General features: G+C 52.5%; 1 protein-coding gene across 1 annotated transcript in view; it reads left to right on the top strand.

Moving 5' to 3' along the window:
• WWC3 (WWC family member 3) overlaps positions 1–13,441 on the top strand; it is an 86,594-nt gene that overhangs the window by 24,711 nt on the left and 48,442 nt on the right. Inside the window, exons 2-3 of the mRNA XM_056131243.1 lie at positions 6,013–6,122; positions 9,395–9,598. Coding sequence (XP_055987218.1) covers positions 6,013–6,122; positions 9,395–9,598 — 314 coding nt within the window. The remainder of the gene's footprint in view (positions 1–6,012; positions 6,123–9,394; positions 9,599–13,441) is intronic.

Genomic DNA, 13,441 nt, shown 5'->3' with positions numbered 1-13,441 from the left:
TCCCGCAACCACAGCTGGGTTAGGAGGGTTTTGGGGTGCCGTCTGGCTCCCTCACCGTAACAGGAGTTGGTGTGTTTTGGGACCCAGCAGGAAGGGCCAGTGAGAGGAGTCTCACTGTCTTTACATCACAGTCTTTACATCACAGTCACATCACCTCCCTCCTTTCCAAAAGGCTCCTGCCCCACCCCGCTCACCTATCTTCCACCCATTTGTCTGCCCCTCCACCAGTTGTCCATTTTTCTGTCCATCCCTCCCTTTCTCCCTTCATCCTTCATCTATTCTTTGGTTTGTCCTGGTAGCCTTCTGCTTACCCCTTACCCCTCCCTCCTCGCTTTCACCACATGTCTCTCCTGCCTTCCGTCCTTCCGTCCACCTAGCATCCATTCCTCTGTTCTGTCCATCTTCCTCTGCCTTCTTCCTTTTACCCACTCATCTGTCTATCCCTCTGTTGTGTCCACCCATCCATCTCTTTCCCTCCTTCCTTTCACCTACCCATCCATCCATGCCTGTTTACCCACTCATCCCTCCCTTCGGTCTCTCCCTCCACCTCCCTGTTTTCCTTCCAGCCTTCCATTGACCCACCCTGCACTTCGCCCTGCCCATCTGTCCTTCCCACCATGGCTCCAGGGCTCCCCCGTCCCTTGCTCCCTCCCTGCATCTGTCTGAGCATTGTGCACTCCTGTTGCTGGGTAGAGTTGGCTCAGCGCTGTGTGGTGGGACCCTTGCCCTCGTGGTCTCCAGACTCTCAGGCACTGGTATGAAGAAGTACTGGCCCTTCAGTGGCTGCCAGGTGCTGTGAGGAGGTAGCTTCCCCAGGGAAGGAGAGATGCAGCACACCAAGCTGGTCGTGGGAGGAGAATGACAGGCCAGGGCGGCCCCTCAGTTTCTCCTGGCTTCTGGAGCTGGGAAGACCCTGGTTCTTTCATGTGCCCTGTTGCAGTCAGAAAAGAGACTTAGACGCCCCAGGGAGGCTTCCAGGGAGTCTTGGAGGCCACGGTAGGTGGCTCAGGTGGCCATGAGTGGCCTGGCAGCTGCATAGAGGCCGCCTCGAGGGAGTATGAGTCTTCGCTCTCAGGGCGTCCCACAGCATCCCCATTCTAGCCCGTGACCCCCAGGGAACCCTGGGGCCCAGCCCTTTCTCCTGGGAGAGCATCGCAGAGGCTGGCGGTGTAGACGCCTTTAGCCTCTTGGACGATGGCCTGTGGCCGCATGGACTTTGGCATGAGGAAGCTTTGCGGTTATTCCTTAGAGGGGAACCGAGCTGGTCAGGCCGCAGTGGAGGGCCACACGGAGCTGATGCCGGGGGTGCCGTGGCCCCGCTCTGCGCCGTCTCCGCCTGCGCAGGCAGGGCTGCCGTCCTGCCCTGGCGCCAGGCCTCCGCAGGCTGCCCGGGCTACTCTGGGCCCTGAGCTCTGGGCTAGGGAGCAGACGAGCAGACTCCCCTGCAGCTGTGCGCTTCGCAGAACTGGACCGGCCAGCCCAGCCGCATTTTCAGCATCAGGGGAGGGCAGCACTCGGGGTGTAAGTGGAGGCACATTTTTCTAGGGAGGGGATTGATGGTTTATCTCAGATCCCGGAGATCCCAAACCTCTCACGAGCCATGCTCTCCCGGTCTGCCCGCTTGGCATGCTCCCGTCACCAACGTGCACGCGCTGTCGCCTGTCGCGGCCGCCCGAAGAGTGGTCCTGCCAGGGAGGGCTGGCAGGCTCGGCTCGCACTCTCCGCTGGACACCACGCCGACCCCTAAAGCGTGCAAGTCCTTTGTGGAAAAAGAAAACAGATTAGCTGATGGGTGAAAAGTCGTGTTTTCTTTCCTCGGAGAGGAGGTAATGAGTGCAAAAAGGGGCAGGTAATAGAATCCCTTTGCTGGGTCCAATCCAAAGGGGACACCCCGCTGTGGCTGTATCTGCAGCTGACATGGAGACGACAGAGTCCGAGGACAAGCCATGGATGGCGGAGGAGCGGCCAGGGTCGCCTCCCCCTGTGATGCCATTTGTGAGGAATGTTATTGTTCGGCCTCTCGCTTCCCCGGCCTGGGTTTTCTTTCCCACTTTAGCTGGATTTACTTCTTCCTCCAATTGTTAGAGCTTGTTTCTTTTTTACTCCCAAACTTGCCGTATGATCACCCTCCCTTCAAAATTCTAATTTCAAAATCACTCTTCCTATATTCGCTACTGAGCCAACACCCAAACTCTCATCGTCTTCTGCTTGAGTGGCTGCACTGTTTTTTTTTTTTAAACAAAAAAGATTATTCTAGCTTAGGTGGTGCGTCGACAGCGGTGCCGACTGCGACTCATTTGCCGTCGCGGGTCACCTCACCTCGCCCCACCCGTGTCCTCCCACACTGCCCTGATGCTGCCACTTGGTTTGGTTTGATTTGATTATTATTTTAGTTGTCGTTTCTTTTGGGGGCCACACCCATGGTGCTCAGGGCTTCCTCCTGGCCGGACTCAGGGCAGCAAGCACCCTCCTCGCTGTCACAGGGACCCTTGAACTCAGGTGAGCTGATATGGTCCCGCCAGCTCCCTTCAGACCCCGTGGCCTGTTGGCTCCACTGCCAGAATTGCGGCAGGTGGAAAGGCCTGAGCCCTGCTTCGCCCGTGCAGGTGCAGAAGACAGATGCACCCGAAATAAGTGCATGTTTGTCAGGGTGAGGGCAGCGGCATTCGCTGGAGACGTTCCTGCCTAAGGCAGTGAAACTAGCGGCTAAGAGTGGCTCGAGACTGAAGCAGAGCTTTGCGGCGGAGTCGGGGCGGTTGAAGACAGAGCTCTTTCGAACGTTGTTTTGTGCTCCTGGAGGAATGGGGTTCACCTGTGTCCAAGGTCATTTGGCAGATTCACTGTCACTCGTAGAACCAGTTTCTTCCATCTCCGCTTTCCTCCAGAGGTGTCGGAGGGGCGATTTTTCCCTTAAAAGAGTCTGGGAATTTGTCCATGCATCGTATACCAGTGAGTTCTGTATTGGAGTCAGACTTGATAAAGCAAGTAGGCACTTGACTTGCACGTGGCTGACCTGGGTTCGATCCCCAGCACTCTGTATTGTTCCTGAGCCCCGCCAGAAGTGACCCCTGAGCACAGAACCAAGAGTAAGGCTGAACGTTGCCAGGTGTGGCTCCCCCCAAAAACAGAAAAAAGAGGGGGTAGAGTGATAGTTCAGTGGGTAGGGTGTTTGCCTTGCACGGGGCCAACCCAGGTTCGAGCTCCGGCATCCCATATGGTCCCCCAGCACTGCCAGGAGTAATTCCTGAGTGCAGAGCCAGGAATAACCCCTGAGCATCGCTGGGTGTGACCCAAAAAGCAAAAAAAAAAAAAGCAAAAAGAAAAGTTTGACCATATACATATATATATATATATATTTTGCTTGTTTGTTTGTTTTCAGGATTTTTAAAAACTGAATCACCATAAGATAACCCAGTTACAAAGTTATTCATGATTGAGTTTCAGTCATACAGTGTTCCAACACCAGGGTGTGTACCACCGCACATTTTCTACCACCAATGTCCCCAGTTTCCCCCTCCTCCCCCCGCCCTGCAGCCTGCCTCTATGGAAGGCGGTTTTTCTTCTCTCTCAGGACTTGATAAACCACAAAAATAATTTACGAACAATTGAAGAGGGGCCAGAGAGATAGTACAGCAGGCCGGGCGTTTGCCTTGCACTTAGCTCACCTGCATTTCATTTCCGGAACCCCATATGGTCCCCCAAGCCCACCAGGAATGATCCCTGAGCTCAGAGCTAGGAGTAACCCCTGAGTGCCGCTGGTATGGCCCCCAAAGGAAGCAAAAACACTTGAAGATTCTGCTCTACAATCAGTAGACTATTTTGTCAATATGTTTAGGTTGGTTGTAGCATTGGGGGCGGGTGTCCATTACCAAGTGGTGGATGCACCTTCTTCCCTAGCAAGGAGCTTGAGTAAAGGTTAACTCACCTGAACATCTTTGGGACTAAGGCAGGTGGTGGTGGGGGGGGGTATGGTCCATTCACCACTGCTTCCAACTCAGGGAGGCTAGAGCAGTCTTCCGAAAGAGCAGGTCAGTTGAGGCTTTGGAGTGCTGGCTGCTGTCTCCTGCCATTTACTGTGTCCCTCATGCCTGTATTTCCGGCACCCAGAGAGCCACTCGGTGCTGAGCAAGAACCCAGGACTCGGGTTTTTTTTTGTTGTTAGTTTTTTTTTCTTTTTTGGGGGGTCACACCCAGCGATGTTCAGGGGTTATTCCTGACTCTGCACTCACAAGTGACTCTTGGCGGTGCTTGGGGGGACCATATGGGATTCTGGGAATCGAACCCGGGTCGGCTGTGTGCAAGGCAAACACCTTACCTGCTGTGCTATTGCTCCAGCCCCCTATTATTAGGTTTTTTTTTACGCCACATCCAGATGTGCACTTAGGGATCACTCCTGGTGGTGCCCAGGGAACCATGTGCGGTGCTGGGGATAGATGACTGGGGATAGGCCAGTCATCTGCAAGGCAAGCGTCCCACTTGCTATACTGTCTCCAGCCTTTTGTTTTATGAGCAACAGCTCTAGATTGAATGTCATGTACTTGGAGGTTGGAGAAGCCACAGAGCAGGGTCCAGCTCAGTCTGTGGGTAACCCCAAACAGCTGGTGACCATGTCCCCGTGGGCCCTGACACTTCTTGTGAGAAGGTGAAAGGGGTGGGTTTGGCAGCAAAACCAGCCAGAGGGCTGGAGCTGGTGCAGCGGTGAGGGCACTGCATAGGCCCAGGTGCCTCACTGAACTGCAGGCCTCCTTGGTGGAGAGTGGGTACCGAGCCCCCCTAGCCTCCAGGTGACAGCCCCGTCCCTGTTGTCCAGCGCCGTAGCACTGTGGTAGGAGCTGCTCTTGTGTGAGCTTGGCGGCAGGTCGGCCAGTGCCAACCCTGGCCATGAAAGCTGCCTCCACTTGTCTGTCCACTGCCTCTGGCCCCGTGGCCAACCAGTGGCCATCTGATTGGCAGAATAATGCCTCTGTCCCCCAGTCCTAATGCCTAGGATCTGCTGTGGTTAAAAGGATTTTACAGAAGCATCTTGCAGTGGGGAGATCTCCTGCCCCAGCAGCGCTGCGCTGGACAGGAAGATGAATTACAGCCAGCGTCTGGGTGGTATTTGCACTGTCCTATCCATCCGGTTTGGGGGAAGGACATATTCACCAGCGATCCTGGCCTCAGGCAGTGGCCTGGCTCTGGCAGCTCACTTTTCTGGAGCCAAGGACTTGAACGAAGATGGGGGAAGACTCCAGTTAGTGGGAATTCAGTTAGCAGAGTCCGTGCACGCACTTGGTAGCGTTTATAGACAACCCAGGCAATCACCCAGCAATGGTGACTGCATACCCAACAATGCTCTTGTCACTGCATCTCCTCAATCACTGGGGTCCCGGGCGATGGGGAATGGGATTCTACTTACAGATCCATCTGGAACTCTTTTCCTTCCCGTCTGTGTCAAGCCACTGTTTCCTTGATCACGTTTACTTTAAGCAGAGAAGTCCTCTGCCAGTACGTTCTTACTTTCCCCCAGAAAACATAAAGGACCCTTTGTGCTTTCTACTGTGTAAGGAACACAGATGCCTCCTCCTCCGGCTGCCCGAGTAGGAGATACCTACTCTACACTGTGTCTGCATTGTCACCCAGCGTGGCTTTTGGCATTTGATCTGTGGTTCATGACTACTGGTAGGTGGAAATGTCATCAGTGCATGCGAGATTTGAGCCATAATGTAGGGGCTCTGAAAGTGGGGGAGGCAGCATCACACATGCTGCCTGGAAGAAAATGCTCGCTTTGCCCACTCTGACTGTCAGTGTCTGTTCTGGCGAAGTTGCACTTAGAGACCAGGATGCTTTGAGCTGTGAATGCAGTGATAATTCTTACCGTTCATTATTTAGGCAAAGTTAGTTAATTCTCCAATCAAATATTGAAGCAAAAAGCGGTCAGATATGATTTTACATTCATTCTCCATTCAGGTTAGCAAACTTACACGAAATTGATCCGGCCTTTAACTTTGCTTTTATGATTTTATTTTGCAGGATAACGAAGCCTTTGACCTTTGCCGATTGTGTCGGGGACGAACTTCCTTTAGGATGGGAAACTGTATACGATAAACAAATTGGAATTTATTACATGGACCACATAAATAGTAAGTGGAGTGTTGCATTGCAGTGTTTCTATGTGGATGCATTTGCAGGTTGCTCTCACAGAAGCCGCAGGCCATGCTGTTGTCCCAGGCGGCACTAAAGTGGATTTTCTAAATGTGATCTCAAGTGTTCATTAGTTGAGTCTTCAAAAGGGAAGCCGTCCTATCGCTCGCTTGCTTGTCTTGCTTAGGAAGTCACGGAATGTGTTTAATGGACAGTTCACTATCTAATATAAGGCATCAGCCCCCAAGGCAACCTGCAGATACTGAATACCTCTCAGAACCCACAGGTTGTGGATTGCAAAGTGGAGCCTTCAGGTTCTTGGAACAATAAATGCCCAAGAGGTTCCCTTTCCTTCTCTTTGTCACCTCTGTTTCTTGTAAGTATAGTACACTGAACCTTTGGTCTCAGAGAAGGGAGAAGACTTCAGCTAAAGTGATAGGCTCTGGTGTGCCAGTCTTTTCTTTTCTTGGGGTGTGTGTGTGTGTGTGTGTGTGTGTGTGTGTGTGTGTGTGGTGAGGGGCTTGGGCCATGCTCGGCAGTGCTCAGAAGTGACCCCTGGTGGGGCTCAGGGAGGCTGATGGGATGCTGGGGCTTGAACCAGGGTCGGCTGCATGCAAGCTAAGTGCCTTCCCTGCTGTTCTCTCTCTCAGAGTGGGGTGCCATTATTTTGTCCTAGCAGGGCTAATTTCACTGTCCGGGTCACTTGGTGTCCTTGTCAGCTTTGCTCATTGTTGGGGTCTTGCCAGCTTCTGTGCATGTACGTGTGTGTGTGTACATGTGTGTGGGAGGCTCATATATGTGACTCATTGCTGTGTGTGTGTGTGTGTGTGTGTGTGTGTGTGTGTGTGTAGGAACATTCCGATACTGGGCACCCAGCCTGCACTTACCTTTAGCTCGTCCCCGAGACTGGGCCTGTTGTAAGAAAAGACAGAGTCGCGGGGCTGGAGCGATAGCGCAGCTGGGAGGGCATTTGCCTTGCACGCGGCCAACCCAGGTTCGATTCCCAGCATCCCATATGGTCCCCTGAGCACCGCCAGGAGCAATTCCTGAGTGCAGAGCCAGGAGTAACCTCTGAGCATCGCCGGGTATGACCCAAAAAAGCAAAAAAAAAAAAAAGAGTCACGCAGTTTGCTGCTCTGCAGCTGGATCTGGAGAGTATCATGCTGAGTGAAGCGAGTCGGAGAGGGACTGACAGAAGGATCTCCCACACCTGGGACGTAAAGGAACATAGGGAGTAACAGATGCCAAAGGCAGCAGAAATTGAGATCACGAGAACTGATCCTCAGCAGGAAGCCCGCTTACTGGGGCTGGGGGAGAGGGCCAGGAAGGGAACACTCGGAAGGGGAGAGGAGGGGTTCCTCTGCAGGAGGGAGGGGCTGCTGGAAGGTGCTCGGGTGTTGAGCGTGAAGCCCTCTCAGTCACAGGCCTGTCAGCCGTAGTGTGTAAGCGTCAGCATTCCAGTGTCTGCCAGAGGGCTCTGGCCAGGGAGGCGGAAGGGATGGTGTGAAACACGGTATGCCCGAATCCCAGTCATGGATAACTTTGTAATTCATGGTGAGGCAACAAAGACCGGGGCCTGTGATTGGTGGCGAGTGGCTCAAGTCCTGGCTTCCTAGTCGCTGTCACAAGTCCGTGGCCGGGGCGCAGTGCCCAGCGAAGCTCTGGTGGGTACCTTGCATGTGTGTGTGTCCACCATGCCACCTGGGCTCTCTGGTGGGTGAGGGCCGCATCTGCCGGGGCCGACCACACGGGAGGTAAAGGCCACCATGTCCTGTGTTTGGGCCGCATTCACGCTTTCATCCGCAGCTTCCGGCCTTCCTGGGCCCAGGTGGCATTACTAAGCGGCATTGGCATCCAGCACCTTACACAACCCTCCTTCCCGTTGGCGGCTCGGCGTGGGGCTCGTCCTGGCTCGTCTCTCTCATCAACTTGACTCGTCATCCATTTGCCCCCTGCGCTGTGGGCCTTGGTGCTGGCCTTCGGGCTCACTAAGGCCCTGAAAATATTGGGGGCCGTCTCCCCGTGCCAGCCACTCAGTGGGGGCTCTAGGCACAAGCGAACTCCCAAGCTGAGTGATGGCCCAGGGCTCTCGGGGCTGGTGAACTTGCCAGCGCTGTGCCCTGCACCTCCGCCTGCCTCAGCCCACCTCTCCCCCCCCCACACAGGAACCGGAAGGGGGTGCGTGTTGGAACGGTTTGTGTGTAAAGGCGGGAGCCGGCATTCTGGGCAAGTAGCCCCTCAGAGCTCAGTTCCAGGTGTGCAGTTTTCAAAGCCCCGAGAGGCTCATGAGGAGGGGCTGGGGTGGTAGCACTGTGTGAAGGCCACAGACACCACCGAGGTGGGCACCTCAGAGAGTGGGAGCATGTTGGTCAGCCCCAGGACGGGGCCATCAGCCTTAAGAAACATCTGGACTTTTCTTCACAGCTCTGGCTTTGGCCCTCCTCGGGCCCCTGTGGACTCTGCGATGAGGGAGGGCCCTGAAAGGTCTTGTCCCCTGAGAGCTGTTAACGCCTTGTAAGCTTTCCAGGGGGCCCTGTGGAAGTGACACAAGGAGTGGAGTGGCATAGGGAATGTTGGTGAAAGGGGCTTTAAAAGGGAGAGCTTGGGCCAGGGAGGGCACTTGCGTGTGGCCGGCCCTGGTTTGATCCCCGACACTGCATAGGGTCCCCTGAGCCCTACCAGCACTGATGGCTGAGTATTGCCTAGTGTGACCCAAATACCTAAGAAATAAATAAGTGAATAAATAAAAGGGAGAATTTGCTTGAAATATCTCATGAGCATACCACTGAGTTCACGTGAAGTAAACACGGCTGACAGTGGTCCTTCTGCACAGTAGGAAGCGCCATTCACAGGCCATCACAGGGACCTCTGAAGGCACAGCTCCATGTTCTTTAGTGCAGTCGCAGCACTGTGCAAACTGCCTCTTTCCCCAAGTTCCAGAGAAAGCCAGGACACAGCAGGGTTGACAAAGGGCCGTGAGAAGGCTGGGACATCTGGTCTCATAACAGTGACAGCTGCTGGGGTCATCTCTGCCAGCATCTGTTTCCGGTGTGAAAGGTTGTCTGCTATTGTCTCCCCTCCAGGGAGTGGTTTGGTGCCTGTTCTCAGTCTTCTCGGTCCCTGATTCTGCGGAGGGTCCCCGTTGTTCGGCGTTCCCAGGCTGCGAAGGCTTTGTCCATCACTGGCTCTGGAAGGGGTGACCCGGTCAGGAATGGGCTTTCCTTCGCTTCCCTTCCCTTCCCGTCTGCTTACCTCCTCCTTTCCCTCGTAGAGCTCACGCAGATTGAGGACCCCCGGGAACAGTGGCGGCGGGAGCAGGAGCGGATGCTGAAGGAGTACTTGATCGTGGCCCAGGAGGCGCTCAACGCCAAGAAGGAGATCTACCAGATTAAGCAGCAGCGCTTCGCTCTCGCTCAGGAGCAGTACCAGCAGCTGCACCAGCTGTGCGAGGATGACAGCCGCTCCTATGCCAGCTGTGAGTTGACTCTCTCTTCTGGGGCTCTGCACGGGCGCCTCCTCCATCCCCGCCATAGACTGCTCCATGGCACTGCCCGGTCGTGTTTGTCGTTGCTTCGGCAGAGGCATGTGTTTGGGTTGAAGTCACGTTGCCTGTTAACGCCGTGGAGGTTTTAGGCGAGTGTCATTGAAAAGCAGTGAGAGGGTTAGAAAAGATGAAATCATGAATTTTACATACACGTGGTACCACATGGAAAGTATCATGCTAAGTGAAATGAGTCAGAAAGAGAGGGATAGACATAAAAAAGATTGCATTCATCTGGGGGACATAAAGTAACAAAATAGGAGATTAATACCCAAGAATAGCCGAGATCAGTACTAGGAGGATTGCTCCATGGCTTAGAGGCCAGCCGGGCACTCTTGGGGAAAGGGCAGCTCAGATAGAGAAGGGAGCACCAAATAAAGAGTGTTTGGAGGATCCTCCCAGGAGGGGAGATACATGTTGAAAGTAGACTATGGACTGAACATGATTGCTACTCAATGCCTCTTTTGCAGACCATAACACCCAAAAGGAGAGAGAGAACAAAAGGGAATGCCCTGCCACAGAGGCAGGGTGGGAGGGGGGGTTGGGGGGGATATTATCCATGGTGGTGGAAAATGGGCACTGGTGGAGGGATGGGTATTTGATCATTGTATAATCGAAACCCAAGCACAAAAATTTGTCAGTCTACAACTGTACGTCATGGTCTTCCACTAATAAAAATTAAAAAAAAAAAAAGCAGTGAGAGGGCCGGAGCGATAGTACAGTGGGTAGGGCATTTGCCTTGCATGTGGACAACCCGGATTCGATTCCTGGCATCCCATAGGGTCCCCCAAGCACTGCCAAGAGTAATTCCTGAGTGCAGAGCCAGGAGGGACCACTGAGCATCGCTGGGTGTGACCAGAAAAGGGGAAAAAAAAGCAGCATGAGACTGGAGAAATAGCACAGGGGGGAAGGTGGTCACCTTGCATGTGACTCACTGCAGTTGATTCCTGGCACCACTCTGTTCCTCTGAGCCCTGCCAGGAGTGATCCCTGAGCACAGAGCCAGGAGGAAGCCCTGAGCACTGCCAGGTGTGGCCTGAAAATAAAATAGAATAGGGCTGGAGCGATAGCACAGTGGGTAGGGCGTTTGCCTTGCATGCGGCCAACCCGGGTTCGATTCCCAGCATCCCATATGGTCCCCTGAGCACCGTCAGGGGTAATTCCTGAGTGCGAAGCCAGGCATAACCCCTGTGCATCGCCAGGTATGACCCAAAAAGCAAAAAAAAAAAAAAAAAAAAAAAAGGAAAGAAAAGAAAAGAAAAAGAAAATAGAACAAAGCTAACAGGGAAAAACAGAAAGTCAACTCTGGTGTATATACAGTGAGGTCACAGTGCAAGTCCAGTTTTGTCCTTCACTCTGTACTTTTACTTAACCCCCCTTTTCCAAGTTTGCTCTCCCCTTCTTCCTTCTGGTAACCGCCCCCCCCCCCCCCCCCCGGTGTGATAGCCTAGACATGTCTTTTTGCTTTCTTTAGTTCATCTGTTTGTTTTCTCTATCTGCCGTGTCAGAGTGGAATCTGTTGGTGTTTGTCTTCCTCCGCCTGGCCTATGTCATTCAGCGTCAAGTCTTCTAGGCCCATCCGAGCTGTTGCAAATAGCCGGCTTTCATCCTATCTCAACAGCCTTCAGCAAATGTCCAATCTGGTGCCCGCCTAGCGCCCAAACTCTGTGATGTAGGGTGATAAACTGAGGCTGCAGGGTCCCTGCCCTCACGGAATTTTGGAGAGAATAAACACGTGCTTACACGAGATGCAGGGGGACACGAGAGGCCAAGTGTCAGGTGCAGTGGGCAGGAAGTTGTGAGTACGCACTGTCGGGGGCCTGGGGAAATCCAGGCGGTGCTTCGCTGGATCCCAACGCCAAGATTCTGGCGTCCGAGCAGCCTTCTCGCTACAGTCATTTCTGGGGACATGCCCTGCCAGCTGGATATTTCCCCGAAAGACCGTCTGTTTTGGGGGGCAGTGGGTGCTCAGGCAGTGCTCGGGGTTTCAAGGAAGCTAGCGCAGTCTGGGATCCCATGGCCTGTTATTTTTGTCCCTGCCACTGTCTCTCTGTGATCCAGTTCGTTCACTCTTGGCAGCCCACCCCAAGGTCCATGACCGTGACTGTCCTGGGCGCCAGTGGCCTTGGGGTACGCGGAGGACTCTGGCACTAGGTTTGAGTCCATCAAACCTAAGCCAGGTGAGACGTGCAGGGCCCCACCTGTGACTTCGGTGACCCAGCACTAAATGCTCCAGACATCAGCAACGCTATGCTCAGTGCTGGAGTGGAGGGGAGAGCCTGGGGCCACAGCGTGGAGCAGAGGTGGGGGCGCCAGGAATGTGAGATATTTATTACCAGGTGCCTCCAGAAAATGCAGGGATGTGGATCTAATGGTATGTTCTCACCAGCTTGTCTTATCTCTTTTGCTCTTTAGCTATTGGTTTTGTTTGCTTTGTTGAAACTGTCCCTCAGAATGTGACGGGTCAGCTCAGGGTTAATTTTTAGAGGCTAGTTTCTTATCTCTGAAGTTCTTGCTTTCTTTTTCTTTTCTCTGGTTCTGGAATCAGGATAATACTGACCTCATAGAATGAATTGAAGAGCGTTTCTCCTCTCTTTGCACAAGGTTGCTATGGGATTGGTATTAATGCCCAACTGTTTGATAGAATTCTCTAGAAACGCCACATAGACTGGGAGATCTTTGTGAGATTTGGGCAACTACAAAATCACCTTCCATAGGGCTATTTACGTTGTTTCTGCTTGGACTAATTTTGGTGTTTGTGTAATTGAAGGAGTTTGTCTAGTTTCTTTAGTGTCAAACTTTGTTAAGGTAGGGCTGGAGGCTGAAGGGTACTTGCTTGCTAGTCAGAAGCTACGTACACTAACCTAGATTCGATCCCCGGCACCCCACACGGTCCCCTGAGCACAGAGCCAGGAGTAATCCCCGAGTACTGCTAAATGGGGCCCAAAAGCCAAAAATAAAACGTGTAAAGGGTCAGATAGTGTTTTTGACTTTGTCGGGTGCTGTATTGCTCCCAGATACTCAACTATATTGTTCAAGTGCAGAAACACCAGAGATAATCTGTAGTACGGCATTGTGCCTTATTTTGATCCAACTGTCTCATAGGTAACAAGCTGAATTCTGCCCCTGGCTGTTCACCCAATCCCTGGAGTTTGTATAGTTTGTAAAATTCTTGTATTGATTCTTTTCATATTTGGAGGTTCGGAGTTGTCATCTCTTTCTTTCCTGCTATTAAAACTGAGTCATCCTTGTTCTTAATCAGTGTAGCTCAGCTTTTATCTTGAAGATAAACTGGCTTTTCATTTTTCCTCCTCCCATCTCATTTCTTGTCTGTTTTCTATTTCTCGATCTATTCTTTTCCCCCCCCTCCTATTTAAATAGGATTTAAACTGTTCTTCCTTTTCTAGCTTCTTAAGTATGTTAGGTCCTTGATTTTAGACCATCTTTTATTTCCTCCAACAATCCTCTAAAGCATAAATTCTCCTCTAAGGACAACTTTCATTGTAGTCTACACATCTTGTCATTTTCAAAGTCTTTTTTATTTCCTTTGTGTTGAGGGTGTGTGTGTGTGTGTGTGTGTGTGTGTGTGGTTTTTGAACCACAGAGTCTTTAAAAGTAAGTTGTTGGGACTTGTACATGACACCATTGGTTTCTGATTTCATTCTGATGTAGTCAGAAGCTACGTACACTCTGTGAGAGTTCATTCTTTGGAAAAATCTATTGAGATGATTTCTTTTTGGACTCTGGATCATACCTGGCAGTGCTCAGGGCCCATTCC

Source organism: Sorex fumeus, unplaced genomic scaffold (genome assembly GCF_029834395.1).
Source record: "Sorex fumeus unplaced genomic scaffold, SorFum_2.1 ptg000086l, whole genome shotgun sequence".
NCBI classification, from domain to species: domain Eukaryota; kingdom Metazoa; phylum Chordata; class Mammalia; order Eulipotyphla; family Soricidae; genus Sorex; species Sorex fumeus.
This window is presented reverse-complemented; position numbering and strand designations above follow the sequence as displayed.